The sequence below is a fragment of the Conger conger genome, chromosome 12 (assembly GCF_963514075.1).
Source record: "Conger conger chromosome 12, fConCon1.1, whole genome shotgun sequence".
In the NCBI taxonomy this organism is placed as follows: Eukaryota; Metazoa; Chordata; class Actinopteri; order Anguilliformes; family Congridae; genus Conger; species Conger conger.
In genome coordinates, this window is record NC_083771.1 from 29,735,465 (window position 1) to 29,759,755 (window position 24,291).

The following is a 24,291-nucleotide window of genomic DNA, read 5'->3' on the forward strand; positions in this document are numbered from 1 at the left end:
CCAGTCTTTTTTTTTTTTACTACTGCTTTTTGTATTCCCCATCTGTTCTGTTTTGACCCGTAGCTTTTGGATTCCCTTTGGTTTTTCGGATTTCGATTTTGGATTTTGTTTCTGTTTGGACTGCCTTTGTGTTTTCGACTCTTCACCTGTGATCACGACCACTCTCTGGATTATCTGTTTCCCGACCATTGCCTGAAATTTTGTTTACGAACTGCCTGATCTGCATTATATCTATATATATATGCTGGTTCTCGACCCCTGCCTGTCTGTTCTTCTCTGAAGTTAATAAAGACTTTGACATTAACTTCTGTGGTCACACTCTTGGGTTCAGTGTTCTGGTGCCTGACAACATCAAACATATCTGTAATTTTCAACCACATTGTGGTCACGATGTAGAATTAAATTTTGTATCAGGACTATCTTGAGATCTTTCTCACCACATGATGAACCCTCTTGGAGGAGTATTTAAAAGTCTAAAATGGCTGACTTCCTGTTTGTCTGTCTTGAGTAGATGCCCACCAAATTTGGTGCATGTGTAGGTGAAAATGTATGCCCACAATATAAGATAAACGCTTATTTCATGTATATTTCAATAAACATGAAATAACATAAAATAGATTTGTCTGTAATTTACTTTAGGCCACTGTTCAATAGGTAATGACAGGTGTGCGGGCATAGTGTATGTCCTGATTGTCACATCCATAGCTGCCAACTCTCACGCTTTCGGCGTGAGACACACGCATTTGCATGTGCGTGTGAAAACAGGCAAATGCGTGTGTCTCACGCCAAAAGCGTGAGAGTTGGCAGCTATGCACATCTGCTTTACAAGAACTAGTATCAATAGCGTACAGAAATGTGATATTAAAGTAGAGTAAAATAAGTAAGGAATAATCCATGATGAGGTGGTCATTACGTAAGGGATAATACCTTATGAACGAGTCAGTTATGTAAGGAATAATCCATGACTAGGTGGTCATTACACGGTTTTAATGCACGATGTGGAGGCAAATAACTGTATAATCACCACCTTGGAGTGGATTATTCTGCTTATAACATGATCTTTTATTGAAGATAAAAATATAAGCAGGTGTCATCAATATTTTTGCCGAATTCATCCAGAAAGACAACACTGATGCATGTGGGCCTTTAATGGGCTTCTGACATCTTAGTGATAGATAGAATCTAAATTTCCCACAAAATGTTTGTAAATAGCAGTGACGTAGGTTTTGTGAAAAGTACCCAACCCCTCCTCCTCCACGTCACTGTGTTCACATTGACAGTGACAAAAGTGCAGCTTCAGTGGAGAGAACACAATAGTGAAGCATTTGTGAGAGGGATCAAGGAGCAAAATAACCAGTAAATGACTAACAACTGACTAACAAATTTAGAAGATCAACAGGGCTCACAAAACAAGTCGAAAGGCTTTTGGCTCGTCCCAAAGATATTAGGCAGGCTCAGAGATTTTTTATTTAGCAAAAAATAAAAATAGAATAGAAAAAACAGAAAAATAGCAGTTAAACACTAAAATATGCATAATGATAAAAATACGTGAATCAGTATGGAACACAAATCAAAGGCTCAACGATGATATGAAAAACATGAAAAATATGCATAATCATCAAGTGTAACGTTAACTTAACAAACATTTGTATTTTAAACTAAACAAAGTACTGCAAGACAGATAACTGATCATTACACAGCTATAACTACAACATTATCCAAAAGGAAATCCAAAGTATGAAAGAGAGAAAGACAGGTTATTGAAAGAGGGTCAGGGGAGCCAAGGTGCTGTCTGAAGAGGTGAGTCTTCAGTCTGTGCCAGAAGATTTCCAGGGTTTCTACTGACTGCAGTGGGAAGCTCATTCCGCCACCAGGTCCAGTGGGGCCAGAACAAACAAGAGGCCTGGCCTGTAAGTGCAGATACGCAGTGGTGAAGCCAGCCAACCAAAAATAGCTGGATGGAGGGGTCTGGTACAGTAGGTGTGTTGGGTGATAACGATGATCCAACGGAGTTGTCCCTTTGTCAAACAGGCTAGCAGCAAGGGTTTGAATTTGAAGAGAGCCGATACAGGTGAAACAGGTGGCCAGTGGAGGGAGATGGAAAGGATGGTGCTGAGTCTGAGGACGTTGTAGATCAGGAGAGCAGCAGCATTCTGAGCTGCAGAGGTCTGATGGCAGTGGTAGGGAGGCCTGCAAGGAGGGAGTTGCAGTAGTCCAGACAGGAGATGATTGGTGCCTGGACTAAGAGCTGGGTTGTGCAGGCAATGAGGAAGGGATTTCTGAATATTGTACAGTAAGAATCTGCACGTCCAGTCACTTCATTGTAAAGCGGCGCATTTTTTGAACCAAAATGTGAGAAATCTGTTTTCAATAAGCTTTGCCTTTGTCTGCCGGCATTCTGCTTCCTCCGCAGGTAAAAAGGCCAGCCAGAGTGACCACGAGCAGCAGCATCACAATGACTGACGCTGCGATCCCGCCGTTGTCATCAGAAGGGGGTGGGGCTAACAGAGGAAACGGGAGGAGCATCTATGCACACAACTGCATGGCAAGATATTAGATTGACACTGATAAACTCTCTGACTCATAAAAAGTCCAGAGAAATTACATTCAAAACTATTTACTGTGTGAAAGTGCACGGATGGCATCCCCAGGATGCCCAGGGGTCATGCAAGTGAATTAACAAGTGAATTGACCATGTTTGCTTTATAAACCTGCAGGAAACATCACTATTTTATTTTAAATTGCTGTTATTTATGAAGGAGCACGAGACAGTGTGTCCTACAGTCTGTGTCCAATGCATTTAATGTCCTGTGGTACTCTGATGAGACATTTCCTTAAATGCTAATAAAGTCAGTATGAGAGTTGAATTTGGAGAGAGGTGCTGTCTCACGTTTTGTGTCTGTGTTTTCCCCCGCACAGTTGACTCCTGGTGTGTACTGAATATCATCCAGAGCCAATAGACTGTTCCTCCCTTTCACCCCCTGAAACACATTTATGTGACTGTTTGTGTGTATATTTGTGAGTAAATGAGTCTAAGTGTTTGTGTGATTACATGCATGTTTGTGTGTGTGTGTGTGTGTGTGTGTGTGTGTGTGTGTGTGTGTGTGTGTGTGTGTGCATGCGTGTGTGCATGCGTGTGTACTCAAACGTTAGCCTGCGTATGCACGTTTGCACGGCTGGGAAGCGACAGCGGCAATGCAGTACCTGGTATTCCTCCTGAGAGATTATGTCGATGTCAAAGCGTCTCCACACTTCGATAACCTGGCCCACACTCAGCAGCTGCACCTGGTCCTCTCCAAACAGCCTCACCACCAACAGATCACCTGTCTCTGACTGCAGGGTATGGTCGAGGGGCGGAGTGGAGTAGTGTTTCTCTTGTGCTGGGCTGGACCAGCCACATAGACCTTTCTCCAGAGTGCACTTTGCGTCTGAAACACACACCCACAGACAAACAGACACAAAGACACACAGACACACACCATTAGCGTAATAGTCTTTCCCTGACATCACCATTGGGATGTAATTGTTCCACGGACAAACAGTGCAAGATTACCACTTGTACGGGTACAATCAGAATCATTAGACTCTCCTTTCAAAGACTTTATTTCAGATATGCATATTACACTACATTACATTAGATTACAGGTGCGTTGAGGATCCTAGAGGAAAGTACAGTTCCAAGTGCTAGCATGATCACATAGATACAACTTGAACTAGTTCTCTGACTCTCAATTTCCGTTTTAATTTCATAAAGGTTTTGCTTTGTTCAGTCCTTTTGTCCGTTTTCTTTGTCTTGTTCTTTTTTCTTGTTCATTTTTGTTTGGCATTTTCTGTCAAAAAAGGTTTGTTAAAACTCAGTTCTCTTACTCTCATACACACTCACTCCCTCTCCCACGCATCCGAAGTGTGGGAATTCTTTAAGCAAAACCCCAGTAATATGATACTTTGCACACTGTGCAAAGACTTAACGGCAAATCAGAGCAGCACGACGGCCATACACGAACACTTTAAAAGAAAGGATCCAGGAGCTGTGATGCTAGTTTATCTAGTTTGTTATTGTTATGTATATCGTATTCATGTAAATACAGCGATGATAATAGTTGGAATTGGACTGGACTGTTGGAATTTTTATAACACCAAAGTTACACTAATGTTACAAAGCCCTATTTCTACTGCCGAGTTCTGACAGCTCCAGCCACTTAACGTTATGCACACCGGTAAGCAATATTAGGCTACTGTGTAACTTTGTAAAACTTTGACCACGGTTTTACATTCCATTAATGGCATCAGCGATCGAGCGTTTTGTAAGAAACAAAAGGCAACATCAGCAGCTGTTATAATTATCAATGTAAATACGGATATCCCGTTCCAAAAGTAGTCATAAAAAAATCTAGTCTAAATGAACCAGTTGTAAGGTTCGTTTAATAATGCGTCTAATTTTACGTAGGCTATGTGCCGTCTTTGCAGTGGAAATGGCAGACGGTCAAAGTCATAACATGCGCAACATGTGTAATCTAAATAAATAACTAAATTAATGTTTATTCAACAAATTTGAATCTCAATGTTTCCAAGTCCAACGTTTGCCATTACCCTAATAAACACTTAGCCTAATGAACAAGTAGCCATGTGCACACTGCGTAGTGCACAGGCGAACACAAATACAAGCATCAGCAAGTAATCTGTGATCGTAGTGCAACCCCTCCATCGGATAATCTCGTTTTTATTTTCACCATGCAGTAGCTACAGGCATAGATAAATTGTATATAATGAAAAACAATGTCATTGTAACTGGTGGGTTATATTATTTCAAGAGAATAAAGTAGCTATAATGAGTCAGTTAGACTCGAGAGATTAATGGATAATAAAATTATCGTTAGTTGCAGCCCGAGCAGGGAGTACATGCTATAGTTAGCCAAGGAGATCAAGAAGAAGCTTCCAGGTAACATGAAACAACTAGGCTCTGTCAAATTCTTGTCACCCAGCCATGTTATGTGTGCTAATATACCAAAGCTAGATTATATTCCCTTCTTCCTCTCTCTCTTAAAATGATAAATAGTTCTTGATCAAAACAAAAGGATCTGCACAGTAAGATAATAGTTTGGAAAGGAAAGGTTCTGAAAAGTAATGACATAAAAGAGGACAGAACTGAAACATGCAAGCAGTTAAGCATGTAACAGGTGTGTGATATGGCAACAGAGAGCAAATAGGAAGCCAAGCTCGTGAAAAGTTTCATAAGTAAGCTGAAAATCTAAATAGATCTTGGGATAAGAAAATGAAGGAGAAATTGTTAGAAGACATGAAGGCGAGAAGACCACAAGAGGACAAAGTGAACAGTCAAGTGCATCTTGTAAGCATATTGTTTTAATATTATAATTAAGGCAATTACTGTGATCTGTATTCCAGTGTAGGCCTATTGTATGAATGCTGGTGCTTGTGTATGTAGACAGAAAACAACAATGAAAACGGAGAGGAGTGGAAAGGAGAGAACAGAAAAGTACAAGTCAATTAATTGATGGATAACATTTAATAGTCTTTACTGGCATCTGAACATTAGAACCTGATCTGATTAATTTCTTTATTGTGTGGGTTTAAAGATTTAAAGAAATGCAATGTCTTATGTAATGTTTGTGGTGATAACAGGTATGTGTGTTGTGATGTGTGTGTGATCATAGCAAAGTAGGCTATACCAATAATGCTTCGCAATGTAGTTTTGGCAAACAACGTTTCAGGACACTTTACATTTTGGGATAGTTCAAGCTTCCGTTGGGCTGATTTTAAGCAGACCTTTGGCTATTGAACTGTTCAATGCTTTGGGCTGGATATTTTTCCTGGACCTGGCAACCCTGATTCGGACAGTGATAAAAGAGCAGCTTACCCATTGAACATGCGTTAGTGGGCCAACGTTGGCTAATAGTCGTTATGGTTAGCAGCCGTTACTGTCTCCTGCCAACGTTGGCACATTATTGTTGGAATGAGTCTGTCAGGGTTGGAAGGCAGTACCGACTGTGGCCACCAGAGGGGGTGCTTTATTACCTTCACCTGGTAGTCATTAGTGCCAGCCAGGTACCTACCTCTGGAGAGTATTTAAAGCTCTCATTTTCCATCGGTCTTTGCTTCGGTGTACACTTAGGCTCTGTCACCCAAGCTGGTATAGCACACGGTAGACTCTGGTAGTTGAGTCGGGTATTGTGCTGGGTATCAGTTCTTTCTGAGCCTTTTTCGAATCACAAAACTATCAATATAGGTAAGGGGTTCTGCTCGCTGGCAGTGTGCCTTATGCGAACACCTTCCTTGGGGTTGAGTTTCCTTGTTTACTTTTATTTTTCGGCTCGTGTGAGTCTGTGGGTAAGGGACTGTGTCCCGGGTATGTACTTTTATTTCTAAGTTTTCCGGAGCTGCGCCTCCTGGTGTTTTATTTTCGGTGCCTAGTATTTTACACTAGGTTGTACGTTTATTTTGGGTTTCCCCCCGGTTTGGGGTTTGAGTGCTCACGTTTATGCACTCTGTTTTTTGTTGTTGTTTCTTCGCCCTGGTTTTGATAGGTAGCTTTATTTTTTGAGCTGTTATTTGGGGCTCTTATTTGTTCGGAGCCGTCTCCTATTGTACCACGGTCTCTGCTATTCCCCCGGGGTCTTGGTGGCGGACACTTCTGTGTGTTCGCTTACTTAGGATCACCCTTAGTCGTGCTTGGCTCTCCGCACCTCCTCCTCGTCAGAGTCTTTATCCCAAAGGTTGCATATTCATCGTAAGCCAACGTTGGCACGGGTGGCATTGTGAATTTTACACAACGGCCGCATTTCCTCGATATAACGCTGATAAGATACAACAGCCACTGGATGATCGCGAGAACATTTTTGAAATTCAACTCCAAATATTCAAGACACTCGGATCCTCTTATTTTCTAAAGAGAAAACTATACGGTTCATTTACAAATAGTGCATGTGCTTGTGTGAAGTCTTCCCTAGTTTTCAAACCGTTTATTTTCGGGTATGTTGTTAATTACTGTAACTTGCCAGTACGGAACGACAAGAGTGAGAGTGGCTGCTGTTTGTGTCTAACGTTAACCATCAGCATAGGAACGTTTTTAAGGACTAGTCCCGGTATCCAGATACTTGCTAATGTAACTTAAAAGAAAGATTAATGTTGACTAAATTAATTATAATCAATTAATTAAATATAGTGACCGTTTGATGTACTGGAAGACAGCTCTTTATATTTCTATATGCATAGCGATAACAATGCATTGTTGGTTAATTAGTCACATTAGCTCAGTGAAATGACATCACGCTTTCTAGAAAAGATCTCGTTTCACTCACCTCTGCTTGCAGCTGGTTTTCAAATGCCACAGCGCCTTCAAAAATATGCAGAATTGTACAAGACCATAAATGTAGGTGAAGCCCCCTTGAAGATACTGCAACTATTTGACACTAGGTGGCCTGCCGTCAGTGAGTGCGTGAACCCTATCATTTCACAGTACGAGGATCTGAAATTGCATTGACAAAAGACAGTGAGGGAACCTATGCTGCAGACCTGCTTTATTAAATGTACAATGACAATATTAATCAGCTCTACTTCAAATTCCTCCAACCAGTTGGGTCAGAGATAAACAGTATTAATAAAATCTTGCATCTGGACACACCCAATCCTGCAAAACCTCTAGCAGAGCTTGTATCATTCTACCAGTCTCTACTTGAGCGTATAGCGTTGCCACAGACATTCCAGAGCTGGCTTGACATCATGATGTATACCCTGTCTGATAAGCATCTTCAGGGTAATATAGGGGTAACCAGGCAATATAGGACATGTAAAAGAGATGCAGGGACTACATGCTACTTGAGCGAATAGCACTGCGACAGACATTCCAGGGCTGGCATGACATCGTGATGCTCTGCCTGTCTGATGAGCATCTTCTCCCCTTTGATGCTGTAGACTTAGAGGTGCAGTTCTGTCTTAATAAATCAAGAGGAATAAGTGATCAGGCAATATAAGATATGTAAAAGAGATGCAGGGACTACATGCTAGAGTTAGCCAAGGAGATAATTTGTATTTTCAGCATGTAGCTACAGGCATAGATAAATTGTATATAATGAAAAACAATGTCATTGTAACTGGTGGGTTGTATTATTTCAAGAGAATAAAGTAGCTATAATGAGTCAGTAAGACTTCATAATAAAACGTGTCAATACATTTTTAAATGTTCAAATGCAAATTGAATTGATAAAATAATCGAGAGATTAATCGATAACAAAATTATCATTAGTTGCAGCCCTAGCAGGGAGTACATGCTATAGTTAGCCAAGGAGATCAAGAAGAGGCTTCCAGGTAACATGAAACAACTAGACTCTGTCAAATTCCTGTCACCCAGCCATGTTATGTGTGCAACTAAGCCAAAGCTAGATGATATTCCCTTCTTCCTCTCTCCTAAAAGGAGATAAAGGAAAAGCAGAGGACAGCAAAGTTGAAGACTTTTGGATTGAAGTTGCAGTGCACATAGATGCAGCAGATGAGAGATTTTTAATGACTGGGTAACTTTGCCCTGTCTCTTCTAGCTTTTCTGCTGTTGAACGGGCTTTTTGCCAAATGACTCGCTTAAAGAACAAGCTGTGAAACATAATGTTAAATATAATGAGGATTCAAGCTTATATGCAGAGAAACAAAATGTGCTGCCACAAATTCAACAATGCGCTCTCTTCACTGCAGATATCCAGTTCTTGCTTCCGCTTCCCTGTGCTTTGTCCCAGTTCATTCTGACTGGTTTGCTCTGTTTTTTGGCTTTTCCAGGTTTTTGATTCTCTGCCTGGTTTTTGGACTTTGTGTTTTGGTTTTTGTACTTGTACCTTCGCTTGTTTGGACTCCCTGGTTACTGAACTCTCCCCGTTTCCCGATTACGCTGTCTACCCCATATGTCCGTTTTTGGATTGCGTTATCAGATCTTCCCTTTGGTAATAAAGCCTGCCTTTTACTATATCCCTGAGTCTGCTATTGGTTCCCTGTCCCGCACACCTGACAATTTGAAATGAAACAAGAAATATAAGGGTAAATTGCAGACTGTCAATTTTCATTTCAGGGCATTTACACCCAACATGGATCCAATGATCCATGTTAGGGGACCAAAAGTAATTGGACAAATTAATCTTAAATAAAGTAATCTTATTGAATATGTTGCATTCAATGTCTGGTGATCCATAAACATCTCCAGACACTGGATCTTCCTTGGTGATGCTCTCCAAACCTGTACCCAACTTCCTGATTGTTTTGTGGTCTTTTTTCTCTTCACTCTTATCTTCAGCAAGTGAAACACATGTTCAATTAGATTCAGGTTGTGTGATTGACTTGGCCAGTCAAAAACATTGTACTTTTTTGCCAAGAAAAACTTGTTGCTTATGTCCGTTACCTGCCTCCATGAAGAATTTCAGTGAAAATTATATCACACTACAATCACAATACTCACCTCTCCCCCGGACTGTTCTCACTACATTGCCTCTGTCTGAGCAAAAAGATTGTGGAGCTGGAGGGCCAGGTATCTACCCTGCACCAAATCCAAGAGGATGAGCGGCTTCTGGACTCTGCTGCTGCTGCTAGTACTGGTCTTGCCACCGGTATCCTGGACGGCTCAGCGCCTGGTCCCCCAACAGGCTTGTTGCCGGTGTAGCTGTCCATCCAATCGATCCCCGAGGAGGACCCCGGGCTATGGCTTGGAGCTAAATTGAACCAGGCCTCCCGCTGCCTCGGAAATATCGTCCAGGGTGCCAAGAAGCCAGGTAGGAATGCCTACCGCATTTATCATCCTCCTACTCAGCTGGGAAATAGCTTTGAGCTGCTGGGGAACACCAGTCCACACCCAAGGCAAAGAGGTCCAGGAATATGGGTTGTTCCATTCTCCCGTCATCTGCCAAGCCTGAAGAGTCTGGACCCTCGCCCTCACATAGTGAGGCTACTTCAAACTCTAACCTGGCCTAACGCAGTTCACCCCCTGTCCCTCTCGGTCTCCTCCTTGAGGCATGATTCAGCCCCCTATCCAGTCTGATCAGCCCGGAGCTCCGCAGGACTGTCGTGGGAGCCATTACCAAGCCTCAACTCTGCCCTGCTACAACACCCGCCTGCCCGGACGGATTTATCTTCCGTATCCCTTCCGTGTCCCCTTTTCTCCCCGACCACTTTAATAATAGGGGATTCTATAACCAGGGACCTCCGTTTTTGCAACGTAGCCACACACGGTTTCCCCGCTGCCACAGTCCCTATAATTTTGGGTAAGCTCCCGTCCTCTATCACTCAGGTGATAGTTCATGTGGGAACTAATGATACAGCTCGCCAGCAGTCTGAGCTGATAAAAAATGATTTTAACAACCTTTTAAACTTTTTCAATAGCTTTGGAAAGTCTGTTTTTATTTCCGGTCCCATACCCACGCTGGGGAGAGTGGCGCGCTTTAGCCGGATCCTCAGTTTAAATACCTGGCTTCAGTCGGCTTGTAGAGTCAACAACCAATGTTTTATCGATAATTTTACTTTGTTCTGGAACCGCTCCTCCTTTTTTAGACCTGATGGAGTCTACCCCAACAGACTGGGTAGCCATATGCTAGCCGCTCATTTACAGCATGCCGTTCACTCTGCTCCACAGGACTGACTGTTGTTTACATCTTACACCCCCTTACCGGAAGCTGCCCCTGTTCCGGTTGTGGTGCATCAGTCTGCTGTCCCTCCTGCCAGTGATGGTTTTAGATCCGACAGTTCCGGCTCCCCTTTTACCCTTTTTACCCCTTTTAGCCCATTTAACATTTTAAGTATTGGCTCTTTTTGGTCCACCAAGCCCCGCTCCCCTCGTGCTGTCGCCCATTCTGTCAATTACAGTGTACTATCCTCCCAGCCTAAGGCAGCCTCATATGCGGCACTTGTTCATTTAAAATGGTCCAGGTCCTGCTGGTCTCTGAGCTTATCCTTGACAGAAACCTTGACTTTTCATGCCTCACTTAGACCTGGCAACAGCCGAATGACTTCTCCCAGCTTAATGAAGCTGCTCCACCGGGTTTTTCCTATATACATAAACACCGTGCTGTCGGCAGGGGGGGGTGGTCTCGCTGCGCTCCATCATGAGAACATTAAAGTCACTACTGTCACTATTCCCCATCACTCCTCCTTTGAATGTTTAGTGGTAAAACTCACTGGTCCTAAACCAATCATTATTGTCACTATCTACAGACCCCCTACGCCCTCTGCTGTTTTCCTCACTGAATTCTCATCATTTTTAACATCCGTTTGTGTAATGACCCCGACTGTTATCCTTATGGGTGACTTTAACATTCACATGAATGACCCATCCAGTGTTTTTACCAATGATTTAACTTCACTCCTTGACTGTCTTGGTATCACACAATATGTTAACTTCCTAACCCATAACGAAGGTCATACACTCAATTTAATCTGCTGCACTGGTATCACTCCCTGCAACATCGCTGATGCAGAGTTCCCCATCTCCGACCATGAAGTCATGCTCTTTGAGGTTCACGCCCCTCAAATTCAAAAGAGCAACGGTCCATCACCTTCAGAAACATTAAACACATTGACTCCACAGATCTCTAATCTCTCATCAACTCCTACCCTAGCCCTCCCCTTCCCTGCTGACTTAGTAAGCCACTACAACGGCTGCCTCTCCTCTTCCCTTGACGACCTTGCTCCCCTGAAAACCCGCAGTCTCCTTTTCCCACACTGCTCCTTGGTTTACCACTGACTCCTGCCAGGTAAAAACCACTGGTCGCCGACTTGAGCGGTTGTGCACTAAATTTTAGAAGCAGCTCACTAGTGAGTTGTGCTATTTTTAGAACAGGCCTGCGGGCAACTCATGTGGTCCTTGGGGGCGACCTGGTGCCCGCGGGCACCGTGTTGGTGACCCCTGATCTAAAGGCTCCTGGACAACAACCAGTTTATTATTATTTGGTTTAAAAATCAACAATGATAAAGTCAGGCCTTCTCAGTGTAAAAAACACATTGCATCTTTAATTTACCGTGGCCTACTTCCTATCAGATCAATTAACACATTTTATTGTGTTTGTCTGATGGGAGTGTATGGCAGGACAAATGCAGGGAGACTTGTTATATGGCAAACCAGAGATGTTCACAACTCAAATGCAAGTGCAAGTCAAGTCTCAAGTCTCCAGAATGGTTCAGCCTAAACAGTATGGCAATAGAAATTCCTAGCCTAATTGAAGATATAGAAACTACCACGTTCGTGAATGTTTTGGCAAAGCCTTCCTCTGGATAGCTGGAGAAAGGCTTGCCAAAACCTCAGGTCTGGTGTGGTAGGTAATTGATATATCAATAAATAATACCAAATAAATAACCATTCTATTGAAGAGCTCTGTGTGACTAATGTCACTCATTGTAAGCATTACCATGGGCTGTAATATAAGATGGTCAATAAATAAATAAAAAATAGCGGCCAGTTAATCTTGGACTAAAAATAGAGTTCATATTTGTATGACACTGGAACACCAAACAATGTCCACGCAACTAGTACCGAACGTCACCCAACAAGACATCCAAAATCACGCTGTCTTGCTTGCATATCAATCTTAAAGATCATACTGAAAGGTTTTTAAAATAGTGCAAAGCTTGATCATTACATGGTAGTTTTACTGAAAACGCAGCTGCTTGTATGGGGCTTCTCAAGCCAACATCGCTTAACTTGGCAGTCAACAAAATAAGAATATGCGCTTCCGTTATGCTATGGAGTCTGAAATGCAAGATATGTGAACAGCAGTGGGATCAGCTCCGGTGCTGGTAAACTGACTTACCTTTCAAGTCCTGACTCGCTGACTCGAGTCCCCATCTCTGTGGCAAACACAAAGCAAGCTGATTGCATAGCATAGCATTGTATAGGACTATACTGTTAAACTGAAGATTAATTTTCAGACATGTCATTCAGTGTCCCTAGTCACATATAGTATGTTAGCACATGCTCCCATCTAGAGTGACTTACAGTGAGGAGAAACGGAAGTCCATTCACATGTTTTAAAATGAGCAATAGTGCCAGACCTGTCCAATAACATTCCCAGACTAGCAAGTAAAGACAAGCAATGCAACATCAATAATGCACGAGGGCAAGTTAACTATGCTAAGCAGGAATCAAAGTACAAATTCTCATAACATACAGACTACAAAAAGAACAAGCCAAAATAAGATGCACATAAAACCTAACATAACAACCAAAAACCCTAATATATAATCAGCTAAATTAGATTTTGTTCTACCAGTGGAACCACTACACAGTAAAACAGGGGTGTCAAACTGAATCCCTAAGGGGCCGCAGTATCTGCTGGTTTTGGAGGTTTCCTTTCAATCAGCTGTCAATTAAGGCCTCCAGAACAAGGAGTGTCGATTCTTTAGCCAATCAATGACTTGAATGCACCACAGGTTCTGAGAACAACCCGAAAACCAGCAGACACTGTGGCCCTCCAGGACTGGAGTTTGACACCCGTGCAGTAAAATGTCCAGTGTTAATTCAACTCTCACAGAGTACATGAGTCCAGGAAGAGCCGATTTAACACTGAACATTTTACGATGTTCAGACAGATATGACAGAGACCATGCATGGAGACAGCTGGTTGCTTCAAGACTGAACAGAAAGATTTGATTGGGGTGTAAGATTTGAAGATTGATAGAAAGAGTGCTGGAGGTGTTGCATTCACTGCCCTGTAAGCGAGCGCCATGGTTTGAAAGTGGATGCTCGCTGCAGCAGGTCACCGGTGAAGTGAGATGAGGGGAATGTGACATGACAGTGATTGTTTTTGTTTTTATGGAGAAAAATGCTCTATTGACTGTTGCTTTGAGCCAATTGTCTTTCTGTGTCTGACAATTGCATGTGCCCTTGAGCAAGGCCCTTAACCCCACATTGCTCCAGGGGTAATGCCAGGCTGCTGGCTGTTTTCTCTCTGAAAAAAGCTTGTAACCTGTAGATTTCAAAGGAACTAATGCAGTGGGGACCTGAGGATCCCCAGCCAATTTAAGATTAGGGGTAGCCGAAGAAATAATTAGTATTGTAAACAAGAAAATAGTGACATCGCTAATATATTTTTATTCATGCTGTACCTCCACCATTACCATATCAAAAAAAGAAATCCCAGAAACTTTGGTTTCAAAAGAAGGGAGACAACATTCTGAATGTGCTTGGCTGAGCATCTGGTATGAATCTCAAAGACATGTATATCAGGTTAAGTATACTACTGCCATTGCCTTTGACCAGGGCACCAGAAGATGGTTTATTTCCACCAAGGAGTAGGCTTCAAGCGTAGGCGGTTTAAACAACACTGTCGTAAACATTATTAGAAAAAGGAAGATCAATGGAACAGTTGAAGACAAGGCAAGGTCGGGAAGACAAAGAACATATTCAGAGACTGGCCCGAGACCAAGTGAGAAATGCTTAGAAAAACCCACACACATCACTGAAGAGCGGCAAAAATAAATAAATAATAATAGCAGGCACAGGTCTAGCTGTTCATAGGACAATACAACATACTTTAAACAAGACCTACATGGCATAGTCACCAGAAAGAAGTCTTTCTGACCACCTGAACACAAAATTAAGCACCTGAAGTATACAAAAGAGAACACTGAGAAGCCTGAAGCTTTTTAGAACAATCTGCTTTTGACTGACAAAACCAAAGTGGAACTTTTTGGCCACAACCAAAGACGGTATCTTTTGGAGAAAAAGGGTGAAGCCTTTGTAGAGAACACCAGCTTGCCAATTGTTAAGCATGGAGGTGGGTCCATTATGCTTTTGGGTTGTGTGGCAGATGGGGGCACAGGAAGTATTGTGTGAATGGAAGGAAGAATGGATTCCACCAAATATTAAAGGTACAATAGGTAATTTAACGGTCAAGGGGAATTGCAGCAACAAAACACCCTCAAACCACAACACTGACTTCCCAGTCTATAAATACAACACGTTTTATTATACAGTTCAGTATTCTCACGCACTGTTTTGGTAAGCTGACAGTGACAAACGTGACAGAGCCTGCTGTCTATTCGTAGTGTTTTCGTAGTGTTTTGGTAAGTAAATGTTCGCCGAACAGGTGACTTTATGAAATGTTGACTTCAGTGTGCTACACAACACTATTTATATTTTATATAGTTTTCACTTTAGCTAACCAACCATATTATGAGCAAGAAATGGATTGGGCTATGAAAATGTGTGATGTTTAACTTTGTACCATTTAGAGGTCAAGTTTGCTTCTATTCACCAAGATATTAAAAGAGGAAACAACCTTTTGACTAGGGGTGCCCAAATTTTTGCATGTCTGTATACTATAGCCTTTTACTTTTAAAAGGCAATTTGTACTTTTACAGTGATGTTGTCAGTAACTGTTCACCTAGAGAAATATAGTATGGCTATCCTGTCTCCTTCCCCCCCCCCCCACTCCCACAGAGCCTCAGTCAATCTCACCCAGCAGACAGGTACGGATGATGGCCTCTGTCACTACGTAGGGGTCGCAGTTGGCAGCAGGGCGGCGGTCCTCAAAATAACTCCGGCCGTCCTTGTCCATGCAACGTGGGATACGGATGCTGGCAACTCTATTTGCGGTGCCCGCGGAGAATTGGTCGATACTGGCAGTCTCGTGGGCGCCCGTCAACCTGCGCTTGTTGTCCTCACCACCGTGCATGTCATAGCAGCGGATGTGGTGGGCATGGCGCTTTTCCAGCTTCTCAATGGCGTCTTCTATGTGTCTGATGGAAGGAGGAGCAGAGGGCCAAATCAAGCAATTAATTTATTATTAAGCTTAAGTCAACATATGTCAAGTAAAAATGCACTGTCACTATAAAGAGTTATTTAATGTGGTGTCTGTACATGAGTGCATGCATGTGTGGTGTATGTACATGCACTACCGGTCAAAAGTTTTAGAACACCCCAATTTTTCCAGTTTTTTATTGAAAATTATGCAGTTTAAATGTCTCATTGTACTCTGAAATGAAAGCATAGAACAAATAAACAATTGAGGTTAAAAAATAAATCATGGAATCAATTTATAAACCAAAATGTATTCTAAACTTTTGACTCAAAGTAGCCACCTTTGGCAGATATAACAGATGAACACACTCGTGGCATTCTTTCTACAATGGAAATCAAATATTCTGCAGAAAGTTCTTCCCAACTCTATTGCAGAAGTTCCCATAAATGTGTGGCACTTGTAAGGTTGCTTTGCTTTCACTCTTCTGTCCAGTTCATCCCAAACCAGCTCGATGGGGTTTAAGTCTGGAGACTGTGCTGGCCACTCCATGTTTTCAAGCTTACCATCTTGTTCTTTTTTCCTGAGGTAGTTCTGGCATAGCTTGGACGTATGTTTTGGGTCATTATCTTGCTGTAGGATGAACCCGACCAACTAGGCGCATACCAGAGGGTACTGCATGGCGCTGCAGAATGCTGTGGTAGCCATTTTGGTTCATGGTGCCTCTCACTCTGTACAAGTCACCGACCCTGGATCCAGAAAAACAGCCCCAGACCATCACGCTTCCTCCTCCATGTTTGGCAGTTGATGTCACACACTGAGGAACCATCCTTTCGCCTAATCGACGGCGTACAAAAATCCTGCGTGATGAACCGAAGATTTCAAACTTTGATTCATCAGTCCATAACACCTTCTTCCAGTCTTCAGTAGTCCATTGGCGGTGTTTCATGGCCCAGGCAAGCCTCTTCTTATTCTGACATCTTAGCAATGGCTTTCTTGCTGCAACTCGACCGTTCAAACCTGCAAGTCGAAGTCTTCTCTACACAGTTGAAACTGAGGCTTGCTTACTACGGCCACTATTAAGCTGTTGTCCTGTGAGCCGCCTATCACGCAAGCTGTTGACTCTCAGAAACTTGTCTTATGATTCTGTTGTGGCTTTGGGTCTGCCAGACCTCTTCCTGTCAGAGAGTGCCTTTTGATGGTGAAGGAAACTATACTCACTGACACCTTGACTTTCTTCGCAATTTCTCTGTAGGAAAGCCCTACATTTTTAAGTGTCATGATGGTCTGTCTCTCTTCCATTGTTAATTGCCTTTTTCTCGCCATTTTTATAGTAACACACTACTTTCTGCAGTACAATACTGTGTCGAGGACCCGGCCCTAGGCCCCCCTGATGAGAGATTGACGGGGGATGGGTTAGAAAGGAATGCATTGTTAACCCCTCGCACACGCCATCGAGGTGGTAGTAAGAAAGCCCGTAAGAAGAAAAATATGTGGTTCAGAGAATGAGCAGCCATACTTGTCAGTAGAGGAGTCTGAAGTCGGGGGACTTAGATTTAGGGTTTTAAGGAGCAAGGTTAAAGTTCTGACTGAGAATACCCCAACCCTACAGGGGAGGGGCACAATGCCTGGCTAAAGAAAAACAAAAATAAGGAAAACGGAAGGGATGTCAATACCGAAAGAAAATTTATAATTAATGGCGGATGATTTACACTCAGCTATTAGCTGGATGTCCTTTGTAGATCCCTTAAGGCGCTGCGGAGAGGGGCACCTGAAGAGTGTGTTGGGATGGTGGCAGGCTTTAACGTCTGGCTTGCATGAGATCAGTTTGGAGGAAGTCAAGGAGAGATTATGAAACTGACACAGACACCAGTGATGAATAGGTTCATTAAAAACAACATAAGGGCTAGTGTTTTTCCACTCATATATTAAGATGGGGGAAATTCCCAAACCAGAGGGGCCCATGAAATAAAATATTGGGGACAGTTCTTTGGAGGTATGAGAGAATGACAATTGGAAAAACAGAAATAATTAATATGGTCATTAAAAAACAGGTTATATAAAAGATAAATGTCTTCCCGCTTGACATAATGGGGGCATTTCTTATCAAAAAAGGTACACTTTTGTATGCAAAAAAGATATATAAGGGATAAGTTTTTAGACCTTAGAGCAGGATCCCAGAATTTGGCTTCAGAAGATATCTACGAGCTGGTGAAGAGAGAGCAACACAAGACAGCTGTAGTCAAGCTGGAGTGGCGCGCTCCCTCTGCACGCCACTCCAGGATATGGATATGGAGAGAGGAGTGACGTACGCGGTGCGGACTCATCTGAAGAAAGAGCCACGCAGAACAATTATAACCAAGCTGGAGTGGTAATTATAATCTATATTACTTGTAGAAGTAGGAAAAGTAACATATTATAAAAGTTTACTTTTATATATCTTTTATTTCTCATTAGAGTACTATATAAAGTAGAAAAATGTAGAGAAATTATCATATTTAGATAAATATAATATTCTAGGAATAGTTTCTTTTTAAACGTCAAGAAGGGGGAGCTATAGGATAAGGCTAAGGCCAAAGAGGATGGATATAGGAAGGGTGTACCTTGATTTTTAAACATCGTGGTGGAAAGGTAATTTAGAAAGAGCTAAGAGGGGTATATGTAACTTGCATGTGATTAGCAAACTGCAAAAGATGATATGTACACTGTAATCTGTACAACTCTATTCTTTTGATTGATTATAATAAAGTATATCTTACTATAATCATATGTGATAAAGAGTCTTTAGAGGAATACATTGAATACAGGACATCGATTACCAGATTTGCATCACACCCTTCACTTCGAGACTGGGCTGGAAGTTCAGTAGAACTTACCAGGGCTCCAGGACGTTCGGAGTACTTGAGTTCGTCCCCGAGACACCTCATTGTGAGGTACTGCTCGTGGGAACGTGAGGTCTGAGCTCGGCAAGGGGTCCGTGGCTCACGACAACTGTTCAAATGATGCTCACAAGGGTATGGTACCATAGTGTGTTCCAACACTACTTATGCAGACAGAGGGGGTTGTAAGTAATCAAGAAAAGTTGGAACACCTGTAGGAATTGGCAGCACCAACTTTCAAGGCTTGATCAACCTCCATTGCTGTAGAACAGCTTTAAGTTGTTAACCCATTTCTTGTTCCCTGAAAAAGGCCTTTTTGTATAATTCTGAAATGTATATTATTTTTCAGTTTTGGGTAACCTTACCTTTTTTTTTTTAAACCTCTAGCAGTTCACTACTTACCTTTGTACCATTTCAAGCTATTCATTGGACTTGAACGGCTTGAATTTCAATTAAAAATTGGGGTGTTCTAAAACTTTTGACCGGTAGTGTATATACACAAACACTCACACATAAAACTGTGTGCAAGAAGTAAGTCACCATGTGTATGTGTGTGTAGTGCAATGCATATTCTCCATGCATAACAGAGTTCTGTGCATGTCTGTATTTCTCTGTGTGGTATAGTTTGTGTGTGTGTACATTTCTCCACACTTAGCAGAGTTGTACACTTACTTCATCCCTCCCTCTTCTCTCATGGCCTCTGTACTGAAGTTGGTATGGCAACCAGACCCACTCCAGTCTCCCTGCATGGGTTTGGGGTCCAGGTTTGCGATCACCCCAAAATCTTCACACACACGGTGCAGCAGGAAGCGAGCCATCCACAAGTGGTCCGGCATCTCTATACCTTCACACGTGCCCACCTGGAACTCCCACTGCCAGGGACAAGGATTGGAAGAAGACGAGAAATAAAGGAGGGAGCAAAAGAAAGTGAGTGGAAGGTATAGAGACTGCTATCAATACAAGATATTGAGATGGCAGGTATGTCATCTGCCAGATTGTAACAGATTTGCTACCAATAATGCCACATACCAGTGGCACTTGACTGTGAGACTGATGACTGTAACTAAGCTGCACTGAATGTGTGTCAATATGTCACTAAGGCGTACTTGTACTGTACATAGAGTTGTGGTTTGTTTGTAGAGTGATTAAAATGAATTGTGATATGGCAAATTGCGCAATGTAATCACACAATTTAAGGATTAGTGACAGTTCACCATTTTACAATTTTATAGCTTAACCGTTTTATTTGCCAGCAGTGCCAAATTTTGGGAAAACCTCTGGAAACAAAACTATTTGTGAGCTACTAGTGGTTAACGTGAGGGGCAAACAGTCTGATGCCAGGGTTGGAAAGAGGGTTAGAATCCATCGAGTTGTCCGCACTATATACCTGGGAGGGCATGCATTCACCGTTGGTACCGTAGATCTTCACTCCAGCGTACATGCAGGCTTTGTAGTGACTCATCGCGATGTCTCGGCCAAACGCCCAGTCCGCGCCCACTCCGCAGAAGTATGGGCCTACGAGAGCCAACCAGTGAGTCATACAACTATAATGCTGCTTAATTAATGTATCAAAATTCAATTCATTTTATGAACTCACTGAAACAAAAAAGGAATTGAGCCCAAACTGACCCTGATTTTATGGTAGCAGTGTAAAAAGCAACATCAGAGTCTACAGCAGTCATACACAGGATTTGCTGCAGTCTGGGGCCACATCTACTGGTCAAGCAGGTCGGCACAATTGGTTTGCGTTATCTGATCAGCCCAGGGCTTAATAGTTAGCTTCCTTTCACAGTAGGTCTCTGAGACTGAGAATCCGCAACACCCAATGCTCGAAAAATGCCACCATTCTTCCACTTGTCTCTTCTTCTCTCCATACTGGGGCACACCCCCAAGACAGGCAAAAGTGCAAGAAACCTGGCTCAAAAGCTGTTGGGGGCTTTTGATTTGTTGTCTTTGTCTTTTTTGTTTGCTATTTTTACCAGATCCAATGAGGGTGAAAGGGAAGGATTTGTATTTATTTCTTTGTTTGTTTAATGAACAAGCTCGCTTTTCCTATTGGTGAATAAAACGCCTTGTGTCAAACTAGTCTACTTGGTATGTGACACTATTTTATGTTCCTAAGGTCCTTTAAGCTGTTAAACATATAAAGCTTCACATAAAAATAATTCATAAAATAACAACATTAAATGAACTGTGATATTTCAGGGCTACTCACCCTGGGGTCTTGGGAACCCCCCCAGGGGCCAGGTGAAGGGGCGTCCGTCCATGCCTTGCAGGATGTACTCTTGTTCCATCCCAAACCAAGGCTGAAAATGCTGTGCTGCCTCCATCGCTTTATTGCAGGTGAATCGTGTGTTTTGCTCTGGTCAACACAACACAGGCATAAAGAGGGATAAGGGTTTCCCCAACTGTACCTGCACCTTTGGATCCCTGGGTTCTGGGTCTCTCAAAAGGTACGATTGTCACCCAATGAAAGGGGAGGGGGGGGGGCTCCCTCCTGGTTACAACACCAATAAAGAGCAGATCCAGCCCAGGCAGCAAGTGACTCCACCGGTTCTCTTACTTTGGGACAGATTTAGCATAGATCTGGCCCAGACTTGCTTGGGGGGAAGTTTCCAAAAATGTGTCACCTACGAGTGTCACTTCATTCTAAATGTGTTGGAGGGTGGAAAGGAGCGATGAGGGCTAGAGATTCCGCCAACAGCCAAAGGGCACTTTATTTCTCAGAGCAGGGGGAATATACTTCAGCACTACCTGCTGGACAGCAAGTGGCGTTTCTGGGCAGAGCGTGTTTGTGTGAGCTCTCTTCGACTGATGATGCTGGGGATGCTGCAGTACTGAGCTCAAACACAAACAGTATGAACAGCGACTGCAGACGTGGGAAGGACTATACCTGCGGGCTTGCGGTTGTACTTCAGCACCTCACAGAGGACCAGCTTGTTGGGGTCACGGGTGAAGGGGTCCCGGAACATACGCACAGGGATCAGGTACATGTCACTGTTAGAGTCCTTTGATTGGTATGTGGCGGTGCCAGCAAAATCCCACTCTGGGATATCTGCCAAAGAGGACAAAGTAAATAATAATAATAATAATAATAATAATAATAATTACCTTAAAAAAAAACACTAAAAAAAACCCCCAATAATACTACTAAAGGGAGCGACGAACACATGTATACACTTGACCATGTGTGCATGAGAACCCATTACCCTCAATGCTGCTGGGCTCACTATCCAGTGTTCGAGTCTTGCAGCGCAGACCTTCTCTGTTGCCATCAACCCAGACGTAGGTCACCTGACACAGGCCACGCTGGGGCAGGGAGAGGTAGTGCTGCAGCTGAACCTTGTTCAACTGAGAGGTGGGTGACACTGAGAACATGACTGAGGGAGGAGACCAGTCAGAATGCATCTGTCCAAACTGTATCAGTGGGACAAAGTGGTACATATACCAAACTGCATCTACACTGCATCTGCAGTGCATGACTGATGGGGGACCGAGTATTCACTGACTGATAACTGTATAAAGTTCTGATTCTAAAATCAACAGTGATTGAGTGTTTAAACCAAAAATATACATATTGAGTGATATACACTCAGTGAACACTGTTAGGTAGACCACCTTTTAATGCAAACATTTTATCCATAAAAGAACACAGCTTTCAGGTTAGCTATGTGCTCTTGAGTGGTGCAGCCAGTTATGAGAATGTCATCTAAATAACAGAACTCCATCTAGCCCTTGCAATACCTGGTCCATTATTTTCTGAAATAGTGGGTACAGAGGCTACTCCAGAAGGCAATCTATGATAGACAAATAGACCTTTGTGCGCAATTATAGTAAGGTATGGTTTTGAGCTTTCGTGTGGCTCCACTTGTTGATAAACTTGCGATAAATCTAGCTTTGAATTTAAGACCACCTGATAGCTTCGTGAACAGATACAGATAGTGTCCTAGGTATTGGATATTGGTTACCTCTAACCATGGACTAATGGTGACTTTGTAGTCTCTGCAGATCCTTACATTACAATCTGACTTGGGTACACATTATAGGTGCTGCCCATTCACTATATGGTACTGGAGAGATAATGCAAGCTTTCTGCAACCTCTCCAATTGCAAGTGTGCAAAATGTTGCATTTATCTTGGTCACCTCAAAAGCCAATCCTATTTCAAATGCAAGCACCAGGGTTAATTCCTCTGAGTGAGCTGCATTTAACAGTCAGTCTCTTAACGCCACATACGAAGCGGTCCCTTAAGGCCTCCAATAACTATCCAAATTTGCCATTTCGTTTTTTAAATGGGACATGTATTCACTGATACTCACCTTCCATTTGGTTTCGAGTATGACATTTCCACCGTTCGGCAATAAAATTTGTTTTGGGAACATAAAACCGCCTTAGCGCGTCCATTACTTCTTTACACGTCTTCCCGCTTGGCTTATCAGGTGCACACAAGTCCATGAGAACTCCGCGGGGTTTCCGTCCCACAAAAGTCAGAAAAACAGACTTCTTTTTGACGTCTTCCATCAGACCATTTTCCTGAAAAAAACGGTTCCAGCCTGCCATCATAAGCTTCAAAGGTTTCTTCACTTTCCCCAAAGTGAAAATCGTCTGTCCGAAAGACGCCATTTTGTTTTTTAATCACTCAGCTAGCAAAGTATCTTGTTCTCGCATTAATTAGGAATTCACATCCTGGTCGTCAATTCTGTTTACCCAACAGAGAAAGTAAACAGAGAACGGGGACTTCGCTCAGAAGTTCAAAAACGTATGGGCATTTTATTAGTCACCAGATTTAACATGAAATACAAGTTCAATAGGCACTTCTCTGGATTCCCAGTTATTCGATATGCATGCCCTCTTTATAATCACTTATCTGGTATTTGATCAGGGAACATAAAGGTCACGGAGGAAACCAATGACATTGTAAGATAAGGGTTAAAACCGAATGTTCAATTTAATATAGCACATAGCCTACCACGATAAGGCACGCAGAACGGGGGACCCGAATGCGAGACCAAGACGGAGGATTCTTTATAATACGAGTCTTTATCATAAAGTTGCAGGTCAGACATGCGAGGGTCAGAAGTCAGCAAACAGACAAGCATCAGGCAGTTCGTAATAGATAGTCCAGGCAATAGGTCAGAATTCCAGCAAACCGGTGTATCAGGAGCAATCCAAAGAGTAGTCGTAGTCGCAGGCGAAGGGTCGAAAACAAACGGGCTAAGAAACAAAATCCAGAAACAGAAATCGAGGTGCAGAAGTGGGTCGAAAAGCTACGGTTCAGAATCAGACCGGCGGAATAAACCAAACACGGAAGTTGGGGGCGAAACCAGTCGTAACAGGTACCAATCCGAAACCGCTGGAAGGTATGTAGAAACACAATCTAGTGACGAGACATGAGGGTTTTAAATAAGACAGGTAACGAATGGCAATCAGGTGTGGGAAACAATCAGAACGTGAAACAGGTTAAACGAATGAATGACAGTGAAATACATTTCATTAATGGCATTTGGCTCTTATCCAGAGCGACGTACAACAAAGTACATACCCACAACCATAAGTGCGCTGAAAGACCCTAGAGGGAAGTACAATTTCAACTGCTACCAGTACAACAAAGATAAGGACCAGGGCCAATTTGAATTTCTTTTCTTTCTTTCTTTTTTTTAACAGAAAAACAAACAAACAAAACGCAAAAGTATGACC

General features: G+C 42.6%; 1 protein-coding gene across 1 annotated transcript; it reads right to left on the minus strand.

Annotated features, from left to right (window-relative positions):
* Window positions 1-15,422: 15,422 nt before the first annotated feature.
* LOC133141692 (glutamine synthetase-like) lies at window positions 15,423-23,953 on the minus strand. The gene is made up of 7 exons (XM_061262315.1): window positions 22,914-23,953; window positions 21,805-21,975; window positions 21,489-21,650; window positions 20,811-20,957; window positions 19,983-20,110; window positions 19,268-19,467; window positions 15,423-15,717 (listed from the first exon to the last, which is right to left on the minus strand). The coding sequence occupies exons 1-7, from the start codon at window positions 23,215-23,217 to the stop codon at window positions 15,423-15,425; spliced, it is 1,407 nt and encodes a 468-aa protein (XP_061118299.1). The 5' UTR covers window positions 23,218-23,953.
* Window positions 23,954-24,291: the final 338 nt, after the last annotated feature.

Bases quoted from the DNA above. Each gene is read 5' to 3' on its own strand.
- LOC133141692 (XM_061262315.1), bottom strand. From the start codon at position 23,217: ATGGCGTCTTTCGGACAGACGATTTTCACTTTGGGGAAAGTGAAGAAA. The intron at 20,958-21,488 runs GTATAGTCCTTC...TGTGTTGACCAG, and splicing joins GTACAACCGCAAGCCCGCAG to AGCAAAACACACGATTCACC. The intron at 19,468-19,982 runs GTATATAGTGCG...TGTCCCTGGCAG, and splicing joins GTGAATGCATGCCCTCCCAG to TGGGAGTTCCAGGTGGGCAC.